Raw genomic sequence first — 25,489 nt, 5'->3', positions numbered from 1 at the left:
AAACAAATAGCTATGGAGGGAATAGCAGAGTTGTCTATTTATGAATCTTATCAAAACAAACTCGCCAATTAAACCAGCCTTGGTGGGGTGAATAATCACGCTAACAAAAAAGCGTCTTTTCTGTCAAAGCTGCAAATTCCATTCATATCTACGTCGTAAATGTGTCTAAACTCAAGCAACAACAGCCTTCCGTATCTGGGAAACAGTGTTTTTAAAGTCCTCATGGTGATAACAGACAGCTGGGCCTCCACGCTGTACACACATATAGACAATATTAAAGTATATCTGTGTCACCCTGCTATTTCCTCTCTTCTGTTAGCCTCGTATTAATAGCTTTATGGCTCAAGATAAACAGAGCATTATAGTTGGAAGAGATTGTTTCAAGTTCATGTGATATGTATACAAATGGAAGGAAGTGCATAGTTGACAGTTCACACCATAATACTGTGCCTATTTAAAAGCAGCAGTCGTTCAGGCTCTGGTATTGGAACCAACTGGGGTCCATGAAAACTAATAGAAATGTCCAACCCAGTCTCACGGCATTTTGTGTTATAGTCACGAAATTAATTTAATCTATTGATTCGTGTTCACCGACACGATTTTCGTATTTTTTTCGTGTCACAGAACGATTTGAAAAGCAATGTATTTCTATTGGTAGTATGTTTCGTGCCTGCACCACGTCTTTTTGTCCGGTCGGGTCTTGGAATACCAGAAGCTGTGTGGTTCATAAAAACATTTTCTTACTCAATATCTTACCCTAAGCCTAACCCTATCCCTTTTATTTTAAATTGTATAATGTCCGAGTTTTTTTGCCATCCACAAGGAAAATAAATGGGGGGCCTCAGAATACTGAGATCTGTATTTGTTGTCATCTTTTTTTCCTTCTAATTTGTTATTATTTACTTTGCTTTTAAAATCGTTCTGTGTGACACGAAAAAAATGGCACAATCGTGTTGGTGAACACGAGTCAATAGATTCATTTTGTGACTATAACACGAAATGCAGTGAGACTGTGTTGAAATGTCCGTCTGTTGGTCGGCAGTTGGCCGAAGTATTGAAAAATGTATATCTTGACTTGATTGAGAGTAAAACGTAATTGTAGCAAGTAAGGTGGGTCAAGAAAATTCACGCGCTAACTTTGATGTAACCTGCTCTATCGAAATCAGTCGCATTGACCCGAAGACACATTTTGAGTTGTATACACTGATGGAAAGAGGATATTCCTAGCTTTCTAATGATATCAGGATTGTTTTTGTTTTAAGAAAAATATAATATTAAGCGAAATATGTCACATTATATAATGACTGTCACCGTCATCATTTTGAGAAAAAGGCCTTTAAAGTTTCCTCTTCTCTGGAATCCATCGATCTGATTGATTATTATATATTTTCGTTTGGAATACTGGTCTGGGGGAAGCTCGGGAGTGTGTGTGTGTGTGTGTGTGTGTGTGTGTGTGTGTGTGTGTGTGTGTGTGTGTGTGTGTGTGTGTGTGTGTGTGTTTGTGTAGTTTTGCGTTTGTGTGTATTGTGTTTGTTTCCCGGGGAAAACACTCAAAAGAAACACCGGCTGTTCTCATTCATAACACTCCGTTCGATGTCTCACTATTAGGGGTGTAACGGTTCGGTTCATACCTCGGTTTGGGGGTCACGGTTCGGTACGGGTTCGGTACAACAAGGACAAGTCCCAAATGTCCCAAATGCATATTTGTTTTTGCTGTTATTTATTTGTAACAGTAGTGCAAGTTTTGGTATGAAAATAAGGAACTCTAACATTTGGAATCATTAACTGTATTACAGTTCAAAACAAACCACAAATAGTAACACACACACTCAGATGGCCATATTATTTATATTGGCTGATGTCAAACAAAAAGGTTAAATAAGCTGTACTGTACAACTAAAAAAAAGGTCTTGAAAATATTAAAATAAATAATAAGAAAGTGTTTCAATCACAATCAATAAAAGGCAATACAGAACTGTATAACATCTCCTGATGTTAAAATATATACAATGATAAATATAAAACAAAATAAAATCTGTACCTTTAGGAGCAATGTCTAACATGTGTAATTAACTTGTGAGTGTGTGAGGCCATTATGCCTAAATAAAGGTACTCAAGCTTTACTCTATTTTCAAGTTATTCTTCAAAAAGATGAGTTTGTCTACATTGTCAGTAGTGAGGGCAGATCTGTTGGCGGTAACTATGTCACCTGCCGTCGAGAAAACCCTCTCGCTGGGGACTGAGACCGACTCGGATGTGATTGAGCATGTTTGACGTGTTACCACTAGCATACCGCACCACTGTCGAACAACGCCGACACACCGTCCTCGTCCGATCCACAACTCGCACCCCATCATTGTTGTAGTCCACAGGGAACCCGAAATGTTCCCACACACCTGATTTAAAAGAAGCAGGTGGGTCTTCTAGCTCCTGTGTGTTGTGTGAACTCGCCATAGCTGCTAACTGTTCTTCTTCATGCATTGTGTTCGTTTTGTTGTGTTTTGTTCTTGTTCTTCATTTGTTATTTACGGGCGGCTGGCTTTTAGGCGCAATACCGCCCCCTGGATTATATATAGTGTAATACTGCCCTGAGTGACAGACTTTTTTCCCACTCGTAAAAAAAGGCGTATTCGCCGTGTGACTGCATGTGCCGAACCGTGACGTCCGAACCGTGACGGTACGGGACGAATACGGATACCGTTACACCCCTACTCACTATTGGATGCGCCTCATCGCGGAGAAAACAGAAGCATCAATCTCATTACGCCAATCCTGATTGGCTGGTGATCTTGACGTCAGCGTCAGGGAAATCACCCCCTATAAGTAGCTTGCGCCACGACGCATGCGTCATTCAAACACCTCTTCTCGCTTCAGAGCACATCTCTCCAGTAGCCGGGCAAGCTTCACTGTCCACAGACTGAACCCAAATACCCATTTCGGTCGACGGGCGCTCGCCGGCTACTCCTTCTACTTCGCAGGAAGACGGTAGTACTAACGCTGTTAGTATCTAAAATCGACCTCGTCCTTCTCTCACCCGAGAAGGTAAGGTAGGTCCGATTTTTTCAAGCTAGCAGCACACCTGTTGCTAGCTCGCTCCCTCTCTACCGACACCACGGTAGCGAGGAAGTTTTCTCTTTTCTCTTCTCCACGGAGGAAGAAAGGATTTAAGGAGCATACTGCCACACTAGTCAGTATTCTCCGGGAATAAAAGACCCACACTGTCCTTTTCTCCGGATTAAGGACAAGGTGGTTTTAACTTTTCTCCCGTCCCACCTGTCGAGAGCGGGCCCTCTCCACGCCACGAGGCGACCAAGATGGACGCCTCTCTCCCTCACACCAGAGGAGTCAGGGACTCGGTGGCTCGACTCTGCGGCTGCGGGTTGAAGATCTCGGGCACAGACACACACCAGGTCTGTTCGTCCTGCCCGAGGCGCTATCGACAACCCCGGCTCATGCGGACATTGCGTCCGCTTCACCGTTAAGAGCCTCCGCCGACGGTTAGCTCGACAAGCTAGCCTGTCGCCACAGAGAGTGAGCCCCTCTCTGTGTCGGTCTGGGGCTCACTATCTGGTATGGCTATAGAACCGGAATCCCGCGCCCTGGCAGGCCGGGACCCGGTGACGGCAAGATACGCGGGAATGTTTTCCCGCGCTCCACCAAGCTGGGGCTCCCGGTTAGACCTCACCATGGTCTCACCCGCGGAGGATATCCTCGGGCTTGACTACGAGGAGGACGAAGAGGAGGACACCTTGGCGTTCCTCCTGTCCGAATCGGATGAACAGGAAGAGGACACCTTCATGTCACCGGCTCAGGCTGCAAAGCTGAGGCAAGTGCTGCTCTCCCGGGCGATAGCGCACCAGCTTCGCCCGGTCTGAGCATGGACCTGCAGGCCGTGTGTAAACGCGCTGCGGCCAGACTCAACGTCCCATGGCCCGAAATGGCCAAGGAGAGCTCCAGGTCCCGCTACGAGGGAAAACATCTTCCCCAAGCAGCGGGGAAAAAGAGTCAACTCCTTCCAGTCTTCCCGGAGATGTTGGATGAGGTGTCGGTCTCGTGGAGTGATGGTTACTGTGAGATGCGTAATGGCACTGCGCCATTAGGTGCTGTCCTTTCACGGAAAGTGGTCACCACGGACGCATGTCTGACAGGTTGGGGAGGTATTTATGAAGGTCGTCCGGTGAGGGATCTCTGGAGCAGAGACCTCCAGTGGGCGCACATAAATTACCTGGAGCTTTTAGCGGTGTTTCTCACCCTAAGACGCTTTCTGCCTTTCCTCAGGGGACATCACGTCCTCGTGAGGACAGACAATACGACCACAATATCGTATATTAACCGCCAAGGGGGTTTGCGTTCTCTCCAGTTACACACACTGGCGCGCAAACTTATCCTATGGAGCGGTAGGCGTCTCCTCTCTCTGTGAGCCAGCTGTGGGTGCGTTACGGCAGAGCCGCGGTGGATCTGTTCGCATCGAAAGACAACGCTCAGTGTCAGCTGATCTTTTCGATGCGTGATCTGAATGTACCGTTAGGCGTGGATGCACTCGCGCACGATTGGCCCCCGGGCCTTCTGTACGCCTTTCCATCCCTAGCTCTGATACCTCCAACTCTGGCCTGAGTGAGAGAGCAACGCCACACACTTATTCTGATAGCTCCACACTGGCCAGCTATGTACTGGCTAGCGGAGAAATATCAGCTGCTGTGCGGGCAGCCTTTGCAGCTCCCACTACGCAGGGACATACTCTCCCAAGCGGGGGGGGCGATCTTTCACCCACACCCAGAGCGCTTGGCTCTATGGGCCTGGCCCGTGAGCGGTACCATGATCGGGGGTGCTTTGTCATAATGACCAAGCCCCCTGTGTCCTGGGCTATCCCTTACAAGGGCAAGCCTATTATTAAGCAACGGCTCTCCCACTGTTGTGGAAGCAATTGCTGTGGGGCCCGTACAAGTCAGAGCTCCTGTTTGCTATCCAGCCGACGCCAGCTCCCCGTGTCCTGTTGGCGTACCGACCTCTCCAGTTCCCTCTCAAGTTCCCTCTCGAGTCAACTCTCGAGTCACCTCTCGGGTTCCCTCTCGAGTCACCTCTCGGGTTCCCTCTCGAGTCCTCTCTCGAGTCTCCTCTCGAGTCCCCCCTCGAGTCCCCTTTCAAGTCCCCCCTCAAGTCTCCTCTCCAGTTCCCTCTTGGGTCTCCTCTCGAGTCCCCTTTCAAGTCACCTCTCGAGTTCCCTCTCGAGTTCCCTCTCTGGTCCCCTCTCGAGATACCTCTCAAGTCACCTCTCAAGTCAACTCTCAAGTCACCTCTCGACTTCCCACTCAAGTTCCTACTCAAGTACCGTTGGAGGTTCTGCTGGGGGTCCTGCCAACCCTTTGTCCTGTCCCGTTGGAGGTTCCACTGGGGATCCTGCCAGCACCTTGTCCTGTCCCGTTGGGGGTCCCGCCGACTACTCTCCTGCCGGGGGTCCTGCCAACCCTATGTCCTGTCCCGTTGGAGGCCCCGCCGACTACTCTTCTGCCGGGGGTCCTGCCAATCCTATGTCCTGTGCCGTTGGAGGCCCCGCCGACTACTCTCCTGCCGGGGGTCCTGCCAACCCTTTGTCCTGTCTCGTTGGAGGTACCGCCGTCTACTCTCCTGCCGGGGGTCCTGCCAATCCTATGTCCTGTGCCGTTGGAGGCCCCAACGACTACTCTCCTGTCGGGGGTCCTGCCAACTCCTTGTCCTCTTCCGTGGGGAATCTTGCCGACACCTGTTCCACTAGCTCTGGTTACTGTCCGGTCAACACCGGCTCCTGCCCGGTCCCCTGAGAGCTGTGGTCTTCGCCCCTCCTCGAACTCTGCCTTTCCCCCGGGCCGTCCGCCCGAGACCCCCTTTTTGAACTCTGCCTTGCCCCCGGGCCGTCCGCCCGAGACCCTCTCCTCAAACTCTGCCTTGCCCCCGGGCCGTCCGCCCGAGTTCCCCTTTTTGAACTCTGCCTTGCCCCCGGGCTGTCCGCCCGAGACCCCATCCATGGTCTCTGCCTTACCCCCGGGCCGTCCGCCCGAGACCCCTTCCTGGTCCTCTGCCGTGCCTTGGGCTGTCATTTTTTGTCATCTCATCCTGAGATTAGTGACCTTTTTTTGTTCATCGTGTTTTTTTTGGAAAAATAAAGTATCTTACCAATACTTAACCTATGTCTCCCTGTCTGCAATTGGGTCCAACATCCTAAGTGCCTGAGACCGTAACAGCAGATCACTCACCTTACAACAGCTGTAGCAGTAGTTGTTGACTGTGGCAAGATGGCCGCTGGTGAGCTACGCTGACGACTCCCCCTTGAGCCATCTAGTGTTTATATATATCTATGGGAGACCCGCTCTATCGAAATCAGTGAGAGAGTCTGCCTGCAGACCTCCACTCTCAGGATAGTTCCGGTGCAGACCTCCACTCTCAGGACACCTCCACTGTCAGTACAGGAAGTGACGGTTCTGACGTGTGCTAGCTAATAGTGATGCTAATGATAGCTAATTCCTAATAGTAGTGTGTGTGTGTCGTTTGTACAGTGCTACTTATATGTTATGTAAAGCCTGCTTACTTATGTGTTTTATTTCTGTATTGTTACAGTTTTACAAAGTAAAGTCAAGACAGAAAACCGCAGCGGCAGCAGCTCTGGGCGGTGTGAACAGAGCTGGGGCAGAAAAGGAAAACCGGAGCTGAACCAGAAAAGCTCCCGCTCGGAGCAAGAAAGGGAAAAGCGCTGGTGTGAAAGCCGCATAGTCTGTTTTACTAACCTCAGCAGTTGTTGTTGTTGTAACTCTAAAATTGGCTCAAAAAGATGGCTCATTTATCAGCTTGTTTTCAATACAAGCTTTTTAACTTTGGTTCAGCCTTATATGCTAAAATGGTCATGCTGTGTGTGGTGCGTGCAGCACACCGTGACTAATGTACCATGGAGGTTTGGCCCGAATCTGAATGTTGATCAGAGATAGTGAGGACTAATTTCCTCTTCGATAACCATTGTCCTGGCCTTCATAAAACAGGGCATTATGATGTGTAGTGCAACTTTATGGCACCTACCTGCATGTTCACAATGTTTTAGGTCTAAAGTTATACTTTATCATCAAGAGCCTCTATGACAACTACAATGACAAGGAAAGTAAAGTATACTGTAGATGCAAGCAACATGGTTATCAAACAAACTTCAAATACTGTTACAGACTGTAGAGAAATTAAAAGTGAATACGAAATCTGATAAGTAAAACTAAAAGAAATAAAAATAACAAAGCCAACCCAAAATCAACCTAGAATAAACCTCCCACAGAAAAATACATATAATAACAGTAATCATTATAAAAAGAATAATAGGTTGTTAATTTAAGTTCAATCTTTCTACACAGATCCTTTGACTGTGTGCCTGACATTTTCTCAGGGCAGAAAATACATTAAATCTTTTAACCAAGAAGTTGTTCCAGAGGGGTTGGGACTCTTCCAATGTAATAATATATGATATTTGGCGGTGAAGGTTTTAAAAGCAACAAGGTCAGCCAGGTATTTGCTAATCCAACCTTCAACAGGAAACGTACTTTAGATCACAATTAAAGGGAAAGGGATTAAGGAAATGCCAAGAAATGTAGAGAGGGAATCCAAAAAATGATGCCTAAAATGAGTCAAAGCTGGGGCCAGAAGAAAGGTGTGTGTTTAGTCAGCTGGGGAGGAAAAATCATCTACTAATACAGAAATTGATTGTGAAATGTAAACATTTATTCAGCACGACCCTGATAGTGGCTGCAATACAAGCAGCATTACTGGCCGGTCACGAATTGAAAAAACCTTTATTGAGTTGTGAACTGAAACAGAGTGATCACAAGAGGATTGCAGAACCTCAGGTGAAAAAAAGTTGGCGTCTTGTTGCTGGCTGTGATGGAAACAGCTACTAGAACAAAATGTAATACATCAAACCTGAGGGTGAACGTTTTATGAAGTGCAGCAAGGGGGGTTGATTAAAAGCACAAGAATATATATGAATATTGAAAACTGGGACTTATTAAAAAAAGCCTTGCAGCCCACCCCTCATTACGTTGACCCAAACTGGAAAATAGATATGCTCATAATTAGTTTCCCGTTGCTCTTATGGGGCCTCACCATATGACCCCACCTATTAAATGTTATCGCTTTTAGAGTCTTGGGGGCCACATATTTACACTCAGAATAAAGTAAAATTAAGACAAAGAGTAAATGGAAAAATTATGTTTTTATTTTTACGATTGTTTTTTCATTTTTGAAGGATTAACTATCTTTCTGCATGGTATCCGTATACAGCTATAATAAAGGTCCAAAAACGACCTCTGTTTTCGCAAGAAGGGTTTTTGCTTCACTCATTTTACAAAAGGATTGACCTTTTTTGACAAAATTCATATGTTACTAAAGAGAAAATATATTTAAAAAAAAAATTGTAATAGGATATTTAGTTTAAATAAGAAAGGAAATATTCTGCCTATAGAAATTCCTATAATGAAAATACTTTAAATTTAGTGCAAGGTTTACCTACAATACATTGGTTGTTTTTAAAATATCGCTGCAGTTTATTTTAGTAGTATTTATCACAAATGATGAATGCTTTTAAAGAATAAACCCATGTATTTTAAAAGTGGTTGCATCAATAATAATAAATATTCTATCATAAATCTATATAAATCTATCGTTGTCAACATTCTTGTTCTTTTCACGTGACATTTAATTGGCAAGGAACAAAGAGTTGCTGTGGTGTCAGTTGAATTTTGCGGTTTTTTTAGGGGATAAATCAAGTTTTACCAACCCTCAGCTCCCACACCAAGCACACTTACCTCATTCACACCAACGGTGTTTCAGGGCCGGTTTGGAGCTGGAGCTTGAGAAGAATTGTCCGGCCAGAGCAAAAGCACCGCATACGTCACGCTTACGTCGAGGCAGGGGCGGGATCAACTCCTGAACAACAACAAAAAGCCGGCATTGTATCCAGTTTGTACACAACGATGGAGAAACTTAACAAGCAGCAGTGGTCCACTGAAGAGACCAGCTACCTACTGGGAATCTGGTCTTTCGAAGAGGTACAGAGGAAGCTGCCATTGTTGTTGTTGTCGGTGTCAGCTGTGAGGGGTTTCCGCGCAGTTTGGCTTTATGAAGCAGGCACGCAAACGGTTACGTCATGACGCAAACGATGACGCAATGACGCAGCACCAGTTGGACTCTGGACAGTGTGAAAAGAGCCGGAGCTAAACCGAAGAACCGGTTCTGAACCTAAAAAGCTCTAGCACGGAGCTTGAACCGGAGTTGCGTTGGTGTGAATGAGGTATCTGTAATGCCTCAGGACATTACACACACATGTAGGCCGTTTATGACACTATCGTTGAAGCAGTTGAACAATTGACTGACTGCAACAGAGCAGTAGCTTACTTTAACTGTTCATGAGTCTGTTGCTCATAAGTGGGCGGGTAAGGACTCAAACAAACATTATTTAGCATAAGAACAATCCTGTTCTTACATTTTCTCACATAATCCTTGTGCCTCCCTGACCTTTTCCCCCAGCGTCATCAGAGGAAATGTTTTTGACAGAGACTCAGTACAAACTTTGTTTTGGAGGCTAAGACAGGAGACTGATGCTTCCTCTGTCTAAGTACAGAAAAGACAAAACAGTCTCAAATTACAACCATGATTTTGCGGTAGAGAGGGAGCTCTCTAGAAGGAAAAATAAAATAAACAAAGTAGTTTTAATAGATTACATTTTGTCATTCGAAAAACTTTCAGATAAATACAATTCTTTCAATGGTGGAGTAGACAACACGTGTGTTCATATGTTGATCAGACAGAAATGATTTTGTGCTATCCTGCAAGTGCAAGACATTTATGTGAATGGAAAAATCAATGTGTGATAATTCATGGGTCTTTTACAGGAGTTAATGCTTCGAGGAAGTTAAATTAGAGATTTGGTTTCAGTGTGTAAGCCATTAGAGCCTTTAAGAGTGGTCTGTGTTACTCACGTTATGAGAAATGATTGTGGAAGATGTTAAATGACAGAATGAATCTGGCCCTTGAAGACAAACCCATGGCTTGACTCTCTTCCATCTACACTAAGCACACACAATTTAACATTATATAGTTTGTTGATGTATCTCTCAAATTATATAAAATGTTGATAAAAAGCTTGAATTTATGGTTAATACCGTAACTGTAATGGTGAAGAGAAATGTTTTCCAACAAGCATGTTTTTCTGTGAGAGGACAGCTCTGCACACATAATGAAAACAGGACCTTGTTATTTGTTATGGCAGGAGTCTTGTGTTAAATAAATATATGAATAAAGCAGCCTGCAGCACTTCTGTGGCACCGAGAGCATTCATGACCAACATGCACAAACTTTATGAGCAGGTAGTGATGTCACATCCTGGACCTGGCTGATCGCCTCACTCCCTCACCTGTGTATTCTCGCTCCCTGTTAATCACCTGCCTGGCCTCAATGAGCCTCAGCTGTCCCTAATGATCACTCCTCACATGTGTATTTAGTCTGTGCTGTTTCCTTGGTCAGTGCCAGTTCGTCTTGTCTGTATAGCAGAAAGTGCTCCATGTGTCTCGTCTGACGTAAGCTATTGTTCTAGCTGCTTAGCATTTGTACCAACCTAGTTGTTTTTTGTTGTTGTTGCTTCTCTAGTAATTTTCCGCCAACTTAGTTGGTTGTTTTTCGTTACTTCCAGTCAGTACATTTTTTGATCATTGCCTGTTTTATTTTTACCTTTTGGATTAAACGCTTGACTAAAAACCTTATTGCCTGGTTGTGCTCTTGAGTCCTATTTTTTGCTCGTGCCCGTACTTGTGCTTGATAAGTGAGGATTTACAGAGTAGAAACTGGTTAGCTTTATGAGAGGGGTAAAGATAACAAGTTCCCCTTACAGTTAATAGTCACATCAAGCATCCACCACTTGTCAGTTGAGCCACCTTTTTAGTGATTACATGTTACCACAGCATGCACCTCAATTTCGTTATGGTTGTTAAAAATGAATAATAAAAGCATTCAGCCTGAAGTAAAAAGAACCAACCGCATAACGTTAGTTGTTAAACAAGTATTACTTCTCACAAAATGTTTGGGTTTCTGGTGTTTGAGTTTAGGGTGAGGTAATGCTCCATCCATAGCCAAATTCCTTTGCATCTAATGTCTAAAACTAAAAACATTAGATGTTTAAGGGGTCTCAGCCGGTGTCTATCGACAGAAAAAAGCCACGTCAAATCATGCAAGTTATAGAAAATAAATGCATGAATAAATAGAGGCAGAATGTAGTATGGTCCGAATTACAAGTGATAAGATGTAATGAGATAAGAAACACTCCAACAATTGTACACATAAAGATCAGCAACATGTCCTGCAGAGTATAAAAGTGCAGCAATGTCTTCATTGGCTAAGGTTACTGCTCTTAAAATATTTGTCAGAAAATGTTATAAAAAGGTAATAAACCAGAGGCGTTGAGTATCAAATATCAAGTTCATTTGACATGCATTCTATTGAGGTGCTTCATGGGAAATGTAGGACTGAGTGTTGAGGTTTGACCCAAATTAGTGAAAATAAGTCACATTTCTGCCTCTGATGCTTTGATATTGTTATTTTCATGTAATAAATACCATATATCACATCAGCAGTCCTCTCAACTGTACCTTTAGTACAAAACTAAATCACTGGAGTAGTTATATACGGTTATTTTTAAACTTTTATATAGGGCTCCCATTTGGAGGAAAACTTGATGCTAGTTAAACCAATTAAGACGAAGATACAAATAACAAAAATGTAGAGTTGTTGTAATAATTTACAAAATGTAATGCACACTTTAAAGACTATTGCAATAAATAAAAAACGAAGACAATATTTTTACAAAATATGAATATACAAGAAACTGCAAAAATAATATATGACAAATACTATTCAAATAGAGCTTCGCAGATACAAAAAGAGGTAGTGTGGAGCAGAACTGTGCAACATATGTGCATGATTATTTTGGATGCATAACATCTCATAGGATAAACAGACCATTGAAATATGTTTTCGGTTTTCTTAACTATCCAAAACGTGAACTATAAAAACACAAATGATGTGCAACCAAAGGAATTAACTTTAAGGGCCCGTTTGAGTTGGTATTGCGTCTGTTTTCAATAAAGATGGAATTGCTCATTGCTGTCAACATTAATCGGACAACAATCAAGATGGTTTTCTTGTTTTATAGCCCATGTAAAACTAAGCTAAATCTAGAAGCCTGCGACTGCGTGCCAGTTTACACAAACAGTCATGTGGTATCATGAGGCGGCAAAAGACAAAGGGTCATTATGTGATGTTCTTGTCTCCATTTGGGTTTTGGGGGGATTTGGTGCGTGTGTGAGGTTGTAGGCTACGTGTGAGATGGAAATAAATGAGTATAAGATTTAATGGAGAACTATGGCAATTGTGTCCTTACAATAAAATAAAAGTTAGGGTGATGTTTTCATTAAGACATGTGGAAAGAGTTGTCATAACAGATGGAAAAGACTGGACTCTGAATCTTGCTCTGACACTCTGTTCGTGCGCTTGGTGTTTCTCTCTCGGAAGCAGATATCAGATCCCAAACGCCTCCCTCCCTGTGTTGGGCATGAGTAATAGGCTCCACCACTGGCCCCTATAAACGCTTTGTTGACGCCACAGTCAGTCAGATCTACCTGGTCCGCCTCGCTCCAGGAGAACAACATGTTTGCATACAGGCGACGACTGCTGCTTTTGCGAGCTGTACTGAGCATCTGCGCCTTTAAAGACTTATAAGTGCGCCTCTATCAGAGCCCGCAGCCAACTTCCCACAACTCCGAGGCGCTCGGTGAGTAGAGTAGAGACAACTAGAGAGGCACTGGCTCATCTTCACAGCTAGACCCATGGAATAATAACTATGGAATACCACTGGATACTGCTGTCTGTGTTTTTACAGTTACTCTTCCATCCAGGTAAGACTCATCATTTTCACTTTTATCTATGCAGACAACTTGTTGCTGTTGACTTTTGAAAAATACAGGCTCGATAATATCTGAATGCCAAAATGTAATCAGCTCGATTTGCGTAGTGATCTGCATACATTTAAATGCTCCACTTGGTCAGCATTAACTGCATGGTGCATTTCTACTCAATTGCCTTTGTTCTGGTGCATTAATTGCGTTGTGAAGGCTGCTGATAAGACCAAGTAAAGTCACTAAAACCTGATGAGGTAAGTGGATACTTGGGTTGATGATGTGGATGCAAACGAGCTACTTTAATAATTCATGTTTTTGTCAGAGAACATCTCACATTGAACAGAAAAGTAATCAAACAGTGGAGGTTGTGTGGGGATATGTGAGCTCGAGGCTTTTTGGTCGTAATGTTCTGGATGAACGCGACAGGTTCATACGGTGTTCCTCCCTGCACAAAACCGTCTTCATGAAAATATAGTGACAACTCCTGGCTCATTGGAAGCATGCAAACTAGCACTTGTAGAACTGCTTTGCATGCGTATATCATTTTTCTTTTGTTTGAATATTGTCACATGTGTTACTTTTACAGAGCTTTTAGAGCATTTTGGTTTAATTTTTAAAAGACATTGCAATAATTATCGCCTTAGATTATCTTCAGAGCATTACTCCAGATGTCAAGGTCCATAAACACAAAATTGTATTTTACTGCCTTTTCTTACATACACTTCATCTTGAATCGTTGTTTTATATGATGGTTAACATAAGTGCTATTCCTTATGTTCAAATGCGAGGAAACTCAGTCCAAAGTCAACTTTTATCTTATAGTAGAAAAATAGTTGAAGATTTCTCCAGACGCGGCTCGCACATTTATTGAACGTTGTTTTGGCAAGCTGCATTCAACCAGCCAACCTTGCAGATAAACTGTGAACCGCATGGTTTCTGTTCTCGCTGGGTCTGCCAACCTCCTGCTGCTCAGGGCGGCATCAGGTGGGCTCTTTCTCTCATTTCCATCTGAACGACAGCTTGAAAGTACAGCTATGATCTCATGGGATTCCGTTGATGTTCACGCCATGTCGGTATCATCAGGGACTTTGAATGACTGCCACATCTTAACGCAGTGTGCACAGGCTTGCTGGTCATGTGATGCAGGGCACGCTATTACGTTTTCCTTAAGCTTGTTCACTCAGGCGACAGTCAGACCTAATTCACTTTCACCATAATCAATAAAAACATATACCATTTTATTTATTAAATATACCTCACATGGACACTTGTACTCACCTTTGAGTTAAATTCCACAGTTGTTAGACACATATTTACGCATAGGTGCAGATGCTGCAAACAGAGCCAGGAGAACTGCCCTTCTCTATTGACACATTTTAATACAATACTGTAGCTCTTTGCTCTCCTGTTTTAAAGCATTTTAAATGTCCGAAGGCTACACACATTAGTTTTCTTTTTTTCTGTTTGGGTTGATTTAGGTATGTCATGTTTCCGTGTCTATAATGTAATTACAGAGATCTGCTCAGATGTCAAGAGGTTGAGCATTACACCAAGCATCTTTACCTGAATTATGCAACACATCCTCACTCCCAGGTCGGCCTATGTTGACGTTATGTCAAGTCCCCTGCCGGCTTTTTCCAACGCAAGGGGGGGGGCCTTAGCGTCCATTTTCAACGCAAGGGGGGGGGCCTTAGCGTCCATTTTCAATGCAAGGGGGGGGGGCCTTAGCGTCCATGTTCAGCTTTCCGGGATGTCCATGTGCTTCTATGGACGCTCATGGAAACACGGCATTTGTTTGTGTCGACTGCCCTTAAAGGCAATGTGAGCGTCCATTCTCATTGGATAGCGGAGAAGTGTACACCCGGAAGTAAATATTCCCCTTACTGACGATTGATTTTACAGTGATATCTGCACTACTCATCGACTAAAATACACCAGATTATCCTTGTTAATTACACAACATTGATTGGTTTAAATTGTGTGCAATGCTTTTGTATTTTTCCCCTTCGATTCGGAGAAACAAATCTTTTTTCGGAGTAAAGGATGGCAGAAGACACTACACTACCCAGAATCCCCAGCTATCATTTCTCCCTGCAGAAAAAGAAAACATGGCCGAACTTCGTTTTATTCTGGGTGTAAAATGCCTATTTTAAAGTTAGTTTGGCCATTAAAATGCGTTTTGATGTCATTTGATGCGAGAAATACGAGTTGTTATTTCAGATTATGTGTGCAGTGGATGTACATGATCTTTAGTTTGCTAGTTATTACGAAGATTACTTCAGGAAATTGCGTCCAACGTTTTCATTGTTACCAAGGTGGTTGCTAGGGACGCTGCTATCGATATTATTTCTGTTATGGTGTGTAACTGTTTAATGGTGTTATCTTTATTGCTACCCCCTTCCCCGTCAATGTATAGTGTTGGTCCACAGCGCAAACATATTAGTTTAACAAAATCCGCATCTAAAGATACGTTATTTCCCCCTGTGCAATTCCAGTCTCACATCTCACAGCACATCGTCATTAACAAATACCGGAAACAGACCGAAAACATTTAAAACAAATAAAATAATACCTTATTCCGAGTGTTCTTGCTTTTCTCTTTAAAAGTCATCACATAACGGCATTGTAATACACGGTTCGGCTGCATTAAATATTACATATCTGCCGTAGTTCTGTATTTATAGAGCCCTGATGAGAAGACAAACATGAGGAACTGAAAACGTGACGTGGATCATAAATATATCAGCCATTAAACAACATCTTACATTTCTTTTCACACAATGCGTCTCCTTGCCGTATCAACACTAATTCGGCTCACTTTTATATTTGATCCAATTGGTAGATAGGCTGTATTTACACCATAAAGGTGCACAGATGATATAAAGAGACACCTGGTGGTTAAAGCATGTTATTGAATTTCATTATTTTTATTATTAGATATTAATAGGATCCCTATAAAGTATATTCATTACTCGTTATTCTCTACTAATAGTTAATTAAAGACTGTATGTAATGACTATTTTGCACATCCCGTTCAAGATTTCAAGATGTTCTAAGGTTTATTGACATATCATATAGGCCTACACAACTGTGGTGTAGTTCTGCACTGAATGAAAAACTTGGGTCGCAGGTTCCTCAACAGTGCATTACAAGACATCTATCAATATGTGTGCATACCTCCAGCAATGTTAACTATGTTGAAGCACTTATTTTAACTGATATTATACATAATGTATTATACTCTTATGATGTATGCAGATATTTCATCTCCGGCCTTGTCAGGTATTGAACAATCAATAAATAAAGAACACAGAATTGTTAAATATAAAACACAGAATTTGTGTGATTATACTAAATGATTTTCAAATAAACACCACTGCATATTTAACTGTTACACATGCTGATGTAACGCAAATGTTCCAACTTGGGATCAATAAAGTATATCTTATCTTAAGCTGATCGATGGCTACTGCCATATTTGCAAAATGTGCCTCTGAACCTTGACAAGTGCATGTTTCAGGCTTATCAATTAATGTAATGTAATGTTATCAATTAACAACAGGAGGGGTCACAAACATAAGACCAGCTGTTAAATAAAGCTCTTCTGACCTTAGCTGGCATGTGGGTATATATATTAATACTGCCCATTATGGGCACCAGCAATTTTCACCCATTTATTAATTATATGTTTTAAATGTGAGTGTTTCCTTTCCCCTAAACCTTCAGGGATGTACACAGTTTAATACTGGCAACTTCTTATTATGGGAAATACGAAAACGTCTTTTAAAACTACAACTCCCAGTAGAGACGTGCCATAGAGAACATGTTGCGAAACAGAATAGCCAGCATGTGTAGTTCTGGGTACGGGGTGGGGGAGGGGGGGGGGGGGGCACGCGGTGGACCCGTTCAAATCCAGTTTTGAACAGTCTGCCGTGGTTCCATCCCATTTCAAGTGCTGTTCGAGGCTCGGTAACCCTCGGAGCACACTCTCCAATCACAGAGCTTGAGGACTATCACGGGGTTTGTCAAACAGAGCACATGGTGTAGTCCACACGATAGCTGGGGATTCTGGGTAGTGTAGTGTCTTCATTGCCTTTAAGGGCAGTTGACACAAACGAATGCCGTGCTTCCATGAGCGTCCATAGAAGCACATGGACATCCCGGAAAGCTGAAAATGGACGCTAAGGGCCCCCCCCTTGCGTTGAAAATGGACGCTAAGGCCCCCCCCCCTTGCGTTGAAAATGGACGCTAAGGCCCCCCCCCTTGCCTTGGAAAAAGCCGGCAGGGGACTTGACATAATGTCAACATAGGCCGACCTGGGAGTGAGGATGTGTTGGAATTATGATGATAGTCAGAATTCAAAGCCTCAGTCTTTCCAATGTAAAACAATCTAAAAAATAAAGGTATTGTAACATATTGTTTAAGTTGGGGTTTTACTTGTGAAATACTGCATATTTTCAACTGTTTATGCCATCTCCTTTGTGGAAGTGCATGCTCACAGCTTGTGTCCACACTGAGGCTATAATACACAGCTGAGGAGTCACAATTAGTCACAGGCCATTATTGGTTTGGAACCAATACTCTAATAAAAACATGTTTTACTTATTATTTAGCACAACTTCATTTTGAGGTTTTTCAAACAAAGAAACTCTCTTTCTTCCTCTGGCTGCACAAACATATCAGCAATGTGGCCATGATCACACTCACATGAGGTTTTGCTTCCTAATGTTGTGAACCCAAATTGGCTCCTCATGGTTTTGACATGTTTCACATGCAATTGATTTCCCTCTCTATCTGTTTATAGGCAACACCAAGCCAACTATTACCCCAGCTGGAAGTCACCTTGTTGTCCCGCTCAACGCACCCTTCGAGCTGCGTTGCCAGGGTGAGAAGGAGATGCAGTGGCAGCGGGAGGACCGGCCGAAGGTGCGGGGAGAGATAAAGATTACTGGGATGTCCACAGTGCGCATCTCCAGGGCTCAGCCAGCTCACATGGGGCGCTACATCTGCCTCGAGGAAATGTCCAAAGCGAAAACCTCCATCTACGTCTATGTGAAAGGTAGAAGGATGTAACTCTCAGTAATTGAGGGTATTTAGTTGATTACATGTGTTAGATATTATGTGGTGTTTGAGTGTGAGAGAGAAGAAAGAGAAGTAAAATGTAGAGCAGGGTGAGACAGACTGCAGAGTAAAGCGGAGGAGGGGAACAGTGTGTGTGGGAGTGCTCGCAGACAAAGGTGTTAGTATCTTTGCCCTGGACAGGTGCAGTAGATACTGTAACTATGTATTGAGTGCATGACTGAGTTTACTGTATTTTTCTTCTCTATGTCTCTTCATATCCCATTGGCCCACTGCCATCACTACAGGCTCCACAAACCACACATAACCGATGAAGAAACAAGCAGTCACTACTTACTAGATGAGAGGCTCACATGTACCATTACTAAAAAAGATTTGGAATTGAAGTTATGTAATTGGACAATTTAATGTTTTTACTACTCTTTGCCTCTACTGGGTAGATATCACTTTATAGACATACAGCAGAATCATTCCTTTTGCCGGGTATGTCATGGTGACTGTCAATTCTAGAAATGGGAAGTAACTATTATAGTTTAGATATTGTAATTTTACGTTATAAGTTCTGTTCTATATGGCAACACCCATGGTTGGTGTTGCCAAATACCTTTACTGTTTACAACCTTGTTTATTAGCTAACAGTCTTCTTCCTTATTTTGTTAGAGCATCAGTGCTCTTTTTGTGAAGTTACTGCCACCTTTGGATCAGTGAAGCACTATGAAGCCAGGAAGAAAAGAGACGTTAACATTCCTTAAATTCATCTGTTGAAGTTCCGGGGTTGACTCACACTCTTATAATTGCATCATTTTCTGACTGTAGAATTGGCTACACCAGCTGTTATCTTGTGAAATTGGTATTGGACTAAAATGTAAAATTCATTACAAAATGTAGTTTGTAATTTGTGCCACATTTCATTGGCAACATAGAATATGATTTGGCAACAAGATAAAAGTATATTTGTATGTAGCATTATTACATCATGGCTGTCAAAAACTAAAGCTTCAACAATTCAGTGTGCAGCCCTGCTTACAGCTCTGACGCCTACATTTTTGGCAGATCCTGTAAATCCCTTCAGAAAATCAATGGTGGACAAGATTCTTACTAGAGAGGGAGACACTGCTTCCATCTCCTGCCTGGCAACTGATCCAAGTCTGGACAACCTGCGCCTGGAAACATGTTCAAGTAGAGCTCTGGCCTCTGGTCTCCAGTTTTCTGCGAGCCTCGAGAAAGGCATCACCATCTTCAACACACAAAAGTCCTACGAAGGTTGTTATGTGTGCACAGGAAATCTCAAGGAAGAGAACGTCAGATCATTTCAATACAACTTGATCGTGAGACCAGGTAAAGTGGATTAAATGCATGTATGTATGTGCGTTGGTGCTCCAAAAGCACAGATTGATAATTCAGTCACATTTTCTTTGATTTCCTTTTAGTCCCCATTGCTCCTCCTGTGATTGAGATGCAGGCATCCAAAAGAGTGATTCTCATCAGGGATGAAGGTCTATCCCTCACCTGCAACACTACTAATGTCAATGGAGAAATCCATCTAAAGTGGGTCACCCCACCTGGCTCGGTGAGACTCTTCTGCCTTTCCTTTGCTGGGTGCTGTTGGGGATCTGTTGTTATAGAGATTATTGGGCAAATTCACAAAGAATGTCTTGTGGCTGCTGATAAAACCAGAAATTGCAAATCAAATCTTCAACGTCTCGAGATCTGATTCACAAAAGGTATTGAATTTACGGTATTTAAGCGCACTTTAACTGCGTGTGGTTATTTGGGTTAGTCTCTTTGAATTTTACAGGTGTTTGCAGTGAGGCTCATCTGCACTGAAAAGGGCCAAATGTTTGTAATTGGAGTAGGTGCAAATAGCATGGAATCATCAAGACGCTATTTGCTTTGCGGCAGAATTGGGGTTAGCAAAGCTGCAAATTCCTTTTGTGAATTCACCCTTAACTGTTGATTGTTTGCTTTTAAGATTGAAACGGGCTATGATAAGTAAAACCAGATAATTCACTTTAATGTTTGGGAACAGTCAACCACTAAATATCAGCAGACCTGTGGAATTATACTCACCACATGTTGTTTTCTGAATTTGTCTTTTTTGTCTTGCAGTCATGAAATGTTATGACACCCAATGATAAACACCTGTCAGCAGCATTGATTTTTACCTGAAAATTTAAATGTTCCAAACTAGAAAAGAAATGATTATGTTTTCCAATTAGATTAAAATACTTCTTTGTTTTAATTGAGAGGTTCACCTGTACTGGTATCAGTGGTTGTTCTGATGAAAGAGAGTGAGAGGGGTCAAAGATCTTGGCTTCGTGTGAACCATGACTACAGTGGACTACAGTGTGCGTGTGTTTACTTGCATGCAGGCGGTTGTGTGTTCATGTCAGTGCTGTGCTTGGCGAGGATAGATATGCAGACGGGGTTAATCTCTAGAGATCTCTGGGCGTTGACAGGGTGCCGTCTGGTATCCACAGCAACCACCAAAGGTTGGCGGTGTTTCGCGTATCCTGGAGGAGAACTTCACTCACGTGCGCAGCGCCACCTTGACCATCACTGAGGTCGGACCTCAAGACGTTGGACGGTACCGATGTGAAGCTGATAATGAGAAAGGGGTCAGCTCACAGTCAGTGTGGCTCGATGTTTACGGTGAGTGTGTGAAGATATTTAAAGCTGCCTTTTGCTAACTTGAACTTTGAACTGTGAGGTCTTGACACTTCAAAGACATATAGACAACATTTGACCTCTTCAAATCCTGATAACAGTGTCTCATTTCCTTATTTTTCAGAAAAAGGATTCATCAATTTAACACCCGCAATCAATGAAACCATCCATGTACGTTCAGGCGAGAATTTGCCCCTAAATGTTGAGATGGAGGCTTATCCAAAGCTGCACTGGTTCTCCTGGAGCTTCATGGGCCAGCAGCTGAGAAACACAACCGACCATGTCATCACCACTCACGTCCATGAGTACAGGTGAGACAAACACACGTACGCTTTAAGTGCTCCACTTTTACCACATAGATGGAAATGTTCATTACCCATGCGGAGTGGAATTTAACACTTACGGCCCATCCACACAGCCGCGTGCGTTGACGCTTGCCGGCGGGCGTGTCTGAAACTCGACCAACAACCAATCACATGAATCTCCCGCCCCTGACACACAAGCAGCGGTTTGATTGGCTAGAGCTTGTACTGACATATGATTCGATTGGCTGACGCTTCTGCCGAGGCGTCAAAAGTTGAACATTGCTCAACTTTTGCAGCGAGCCACGCCAGCAACGCTCCGCGTCGCTTCCCACGATGCAGTTCGGCTAAAAGTGACGTCACTCCATTCAAAGTGAATGGGCAGAAGCGTTGGAAGCTTCAACGCACGCCGCTGTGTGGACGGGCCGTTAGGTTTGGCTGCAGGTTAGGGCAGTGTTCATGCATCGGCTTCACTTGTAACAGCCAGCTGAGAAGAGCAGCAGGAATTTTAAGAGCGTTCCATAAACACTGGTGAAACGGGAGTGTCGAAATATAAATTGCATATACAGGAAAAGAAAACAATAATTATTTCTGCTTATAGAAATACTGCTTAATATGTTTGAAGGCTGTATGCTTTTCCACTCATTTCAACCTTTTTTTTATTTTGTGAAAAATATCAGATGACCTTTTAATCCTCTATTGGAAATCAATAAATCCATATTAACTGTGGGAAAAAAATAACCTCGACTATTGAAAAAAGCTTCTTAAAATGAGTTTGTAAATTGCTCGAGACTCCAAGGCACTTTAAACAACCAAAACACCTTTGTTGTTATGGCAAATGATGTTAGACCTAACAGGATGAAGCCTTTTTCAGGGAGTCCAAAAGATCTTTGAAAATACCACTACATGTTGTTCTACTTGTTATTTGATATATTTGATTTACATACGTATACTGTCAATCAACATATTTGCATTTAAGAGCAAAAGAAAATACTTGATATAATTTCAAAATGCAAATACTTTATCTTCTCAGGCAGCATTGATAAACATAAAAGGGAAATACCAGTTTTGTAAAATAAATGTAAAAGCACTTATTCTTATAAAAAATGTTTGAATGCATTCATGCTAAAAATGTAATTTGTGTTCAGGTACAGCAGTGAGCTGAGGCTCGTGCGACTGAAAATGTCAGAGAGCGGAGTTTACACCTTTAAAGCCTCCAACGGTGACGCTTCAGTAAACCACACATTCACCATCTTTGTGATCAGTAGGTTGTGTTAATGATTTTTTTAAAGGTTTCTTCTTCCCTAAAGCCATACAACGAACTGTATTAACTTCAGGAGCTGACATGCGGGAAAGGGTCTTATTGACCTTTTTCTGTGTGGGAAATGAGGTCTTGCTCTCAACCTTACACTGTATCATTTATACTGTAGCTCACTACGGTTCAATGCAAATAAAAAAACTCCAGCTTGATATTCATCTCTTACCTGACACGCTCTGACTCACTTGTTTTTCCTAGGTAAACCAGAGATTGTATCTCATGAGGGCCCAGTTGACGGACAGGTACGCTGTGTGGCAGAGGGTTTTCCTGCCCCGCAGATCGCCTGGTACTACTGTGAGCAGCCATATGCCCGGTGAGATTTTAATAAAAGATTATATACCTTTTTCATCAATCAGCTTTTGTAATTGGCAGCTACAAGACCAAACACTAATGGTTGTTTAACATAAGAGTTGTGTGCGTTAATGTATTGTCTGTGCCTTTCTTTAGTTTTCAGTTGTTGAGCTAAATTGGGTTGTAAAATGTCTTTACACCAATCAAAAGGTATCGATGAAAGTAACAGGGGTTACTTCTACAACTCCAGTTAAATCTGACCAATAAGAAATACTCACAGTCCTAATGAGTTATAATTGCTTCTTATTGAGTCGTTAATATTTAACTTTATAGAAAATACTTATTTGCAACCATGTTTAATGGGGCTTCATAAGTAGCTTTAAATAAGATAAGCCCTGTGTTTTTTCAAAACATTTACCCTAATTTATTAGTTAAAAATAAACAGTAGTTTGGTTAAACAGAACATGCTGGGATGGTTTAATAAGTGCACCTAACAACTAGAGTCTAAAGTAGTAACATGGATTGTAAAACGTTATTAGGCAGACTGGTCATCAAACTGACTAAACAAAAGAAAAGCTGCCAAACCAAAATCAAAAGCATCATGCACCATAACAATGAAAATCCAATTAGTATGTTGATGTTTGCCAACAAATGTAATGGCGTTTGCAATGGCAATGAAGCATGCATGTCTGTGTGTTCAACTGTAGCCACAAGATGTATGATCAGTTACTCTATTGATGATGAGCGCCAGCCATTGATTACAAGAGATCCACCCACCATTTCAGTTCATATCTGATCTTTATTTTCAGTTTCACGTTTAGTTATTTGGGAAACTCATATGAAGAGTCTCTTGGGGATACTAAAGGTCACTTTAAGGACACGTTGGATAGAGTCAGCTGTATGATGATGCAGGGAATGTTCAGATTGTGGGATTTGACGGGAGAAAGATTAACTTGTTGGTAGGTGCCTTGGATGCGGTGGTGGCAAAGTCCATAGGGGCTTGGCTTGGCAACTGGAAGGTCACCAGTTCAAGTCCCGGAAAGACCAAGTGCTACCGAGGTGTCCCTGAGCAAGGCACCGTTCCCTACACTGCTCCCCGGGCGCTGTACATAATGGCAGCACACTGCTCCTAACACTAGGATAGGTCAAATGCAGAGAAACCGTTTCGTTACATGGTACCTGTACTGTGTAATGACAATAAGTTGAATCTATATCTATTTATATCTATGTCTGCCTGGATCCAATTGGACGCGCCTGGTATTGTGTTAAACAGAACGTGTGTCGAAGGAGGAGCACCTGGTCGCAATAACAACACCAATCCCATGCAGCACAGGCAGTGAATCATAAGTGATTATCCAAACTTATCCAGTAATTCAGTAATCACAATCAAATCCAATTAAAACTCATTGCATGCACTCACGAACATGTATGTGCAAAACGTGAAAGTGATGTGTCCAGAGTGGGCCTGTGTTCAGAGAACATGTTGATAACAGCTGTTTTTTTATGGTGTGTTAATGTGAGAGATAAGGCCCGGGTTGTTTTTCGCTATTTCATGAACATAGGTTGAATTCCTAACCATCTGTATGACTTATGGTCGACTTGTGTCTATGATTTTGCATGTTTTGCACAAAAAAAAAAAGTTTTATATCACAAAAATTGTTTTTAAGTCTGAGGAAATCCAGAATGTTTTACTTCTGTGACTAAGGCGAGAGATCAGATGTCAGAGTGAGACAATCGCTGATCCACACAGCCAATTTTTAACAATGCAAACATTTCTGCCTTCAGGTGCTCCCAACAGGTGAATGCCACCCAGGAAGAGCACAATGTCATCACTGTGATTCTGTTCAGCCCCATGTTTGGGAAGACGGAGGTGGAAAGTCGGGTGAACGTCAGCAGGGGACGTTTCAGTACTCTGGAATGTGTGGCGACGGTGGAGGGAGAGCAGGCCTACACACTCTTTTCCATCAGCGGTGAGTAGATATCATAGATATACACACCTGCGTAAATAAAGTAGTATGCAGTCAGTTAAATGCAGGCCACGTGATCTTGAACGGGGCGCCTGTCGCCAGTCTCATGTTTTGTTGCTGATTTGATGTAATCTTCTCCATCTCCTCAATTTTAGATTATAATCAAGCCCATTGAAGTCAACATTATATAATAGGACACAAAGACATGACCATTTTATCCATATTTGTATCCACCTGATGTTCTTTTTCACAGTTTTTTAACTGATGTTAGTAGTTTTTTAAGCTTATGACTCATTCCTCCTTGTGCATTGTGAAACAACGTTAGTAATTATGTAAACTCCACATGGAACTTAATCCCTAATTCAAAATATGTACTACAAGCATGATTTTGGCAATGATTAACCCATAGGTGTTGTTTTACTACTAGAAGTTGGTGGTTTATAATCTGTTTGTTAAACAAAGGCAAGGAGAAAATCCTGGTTTCACCACGATAAGATGTGTAACTTTAATATAGGATTTATCTTTAGTCTCTTGTTTACTTTATCACTCCAAATCCGCTCTGTTTAACGGCCCTCCCATATGCTTTATAATGAACTCTCAAGTGCAATAGCTGAAAGTACAGCAGTTGTCCCGGCCTAAATGTGGAGACGCAGGACATGGGGCTACAGCGGGCATGTGGGCGAGCATTATAAGGGAGAGTGTTTGTGGCAAGGCTGGACAAGCCTTTGGGAGCGTGTGCAGAGGAATTTTGTGCTTCGCAGAGTAACAGCAGACCAGGCGGAGGCGCTCAGAGTGTGGAGCTCAGTAGGAGTCCTGGCTGCTGGCGTTCTGGGGCAGTGGGAGGCTTGGAGGTGTCAATGAGCTGCAGCAGGGAATACATAGAGCTATAGAAACCACTGACAGGTTTACAGG

General features: G+C 42.6%; 1 protein-coding gene across 3 annotated transcripts in view; it reads left to right on the top strand.

Annotated features, from left to right (window-relative positions):
• The first annotated feature begins 12,659 nt into the window (after positions 1–12,659).
• kita (KIT proto-oncogene, receptor tyrosine kinase a) overlaps positions 12,660–25,489 on the top strand; it is a 28,892-nt gene continuing 16,062 nt past the window's right edge. The window contains exons 1-9 of one of the 3 annotated variants that reach the window (XM_034080188.2): positions 12,660–12,950; positions 17,758–18,012; positions 19,086–19,370; positions 19,463–19,602; positions 20,513–20,684; positions 20,824–21,010; positions 22,150–22,265; positions 22,518–22,632; positions 24,396–24,580. In XM_034080188.2, coding sequence (XP_033936079.1) covers positions 12,896–12,950; positions 17,758–18,012; positions 19,086–19,370; positions 19,463–19,602; positions 20,513–20,684; positions 20,824–21,010; positions 22,150–22,265; positions 22,518–22,632; positions 24,396–24,580 — 1,510 coding nt within the window. In that variant the 5' untranslated portion in view covers positions 12,660–12,895. Of the gene's footprint in view, positions 12,951–17,757; positions 18,013–19,085; positions 19,371–19,462; positions 19,603–20,491; positions 20,685–20,823; positions 21,011–22,149; positions 22,266–22,517; positions 22,633–24,395; positions 24,581–25,489 lie in introns of all 3 variants that reach the window. The other 2 variants (XM_071202985.1, XM_034080184.2) reach the window with 2 other exon arrangements.

The sequence above is a fragment of the Pseudochaenichthys georgianus genome, chromosome 4, assembly GCF_902827115.2.
Source record: "Pseudochaenichthys georgianus chromosome 4, fPseGeo1.2, whole genome shotgun sequence".
NCBI classification, from domain to species: Eukaryota; Metazoa; Chordata; class Actinopteri; order Perciformes; family Channichthyidae; genus Pseudochaenichthys; species Pseudochaenichthys georgianus.
The sequence above is the reverse complement of the archived record's forward strand: the minus strand, read 5'-3'. Positions and strand labels throughout refer to the sequence as shown.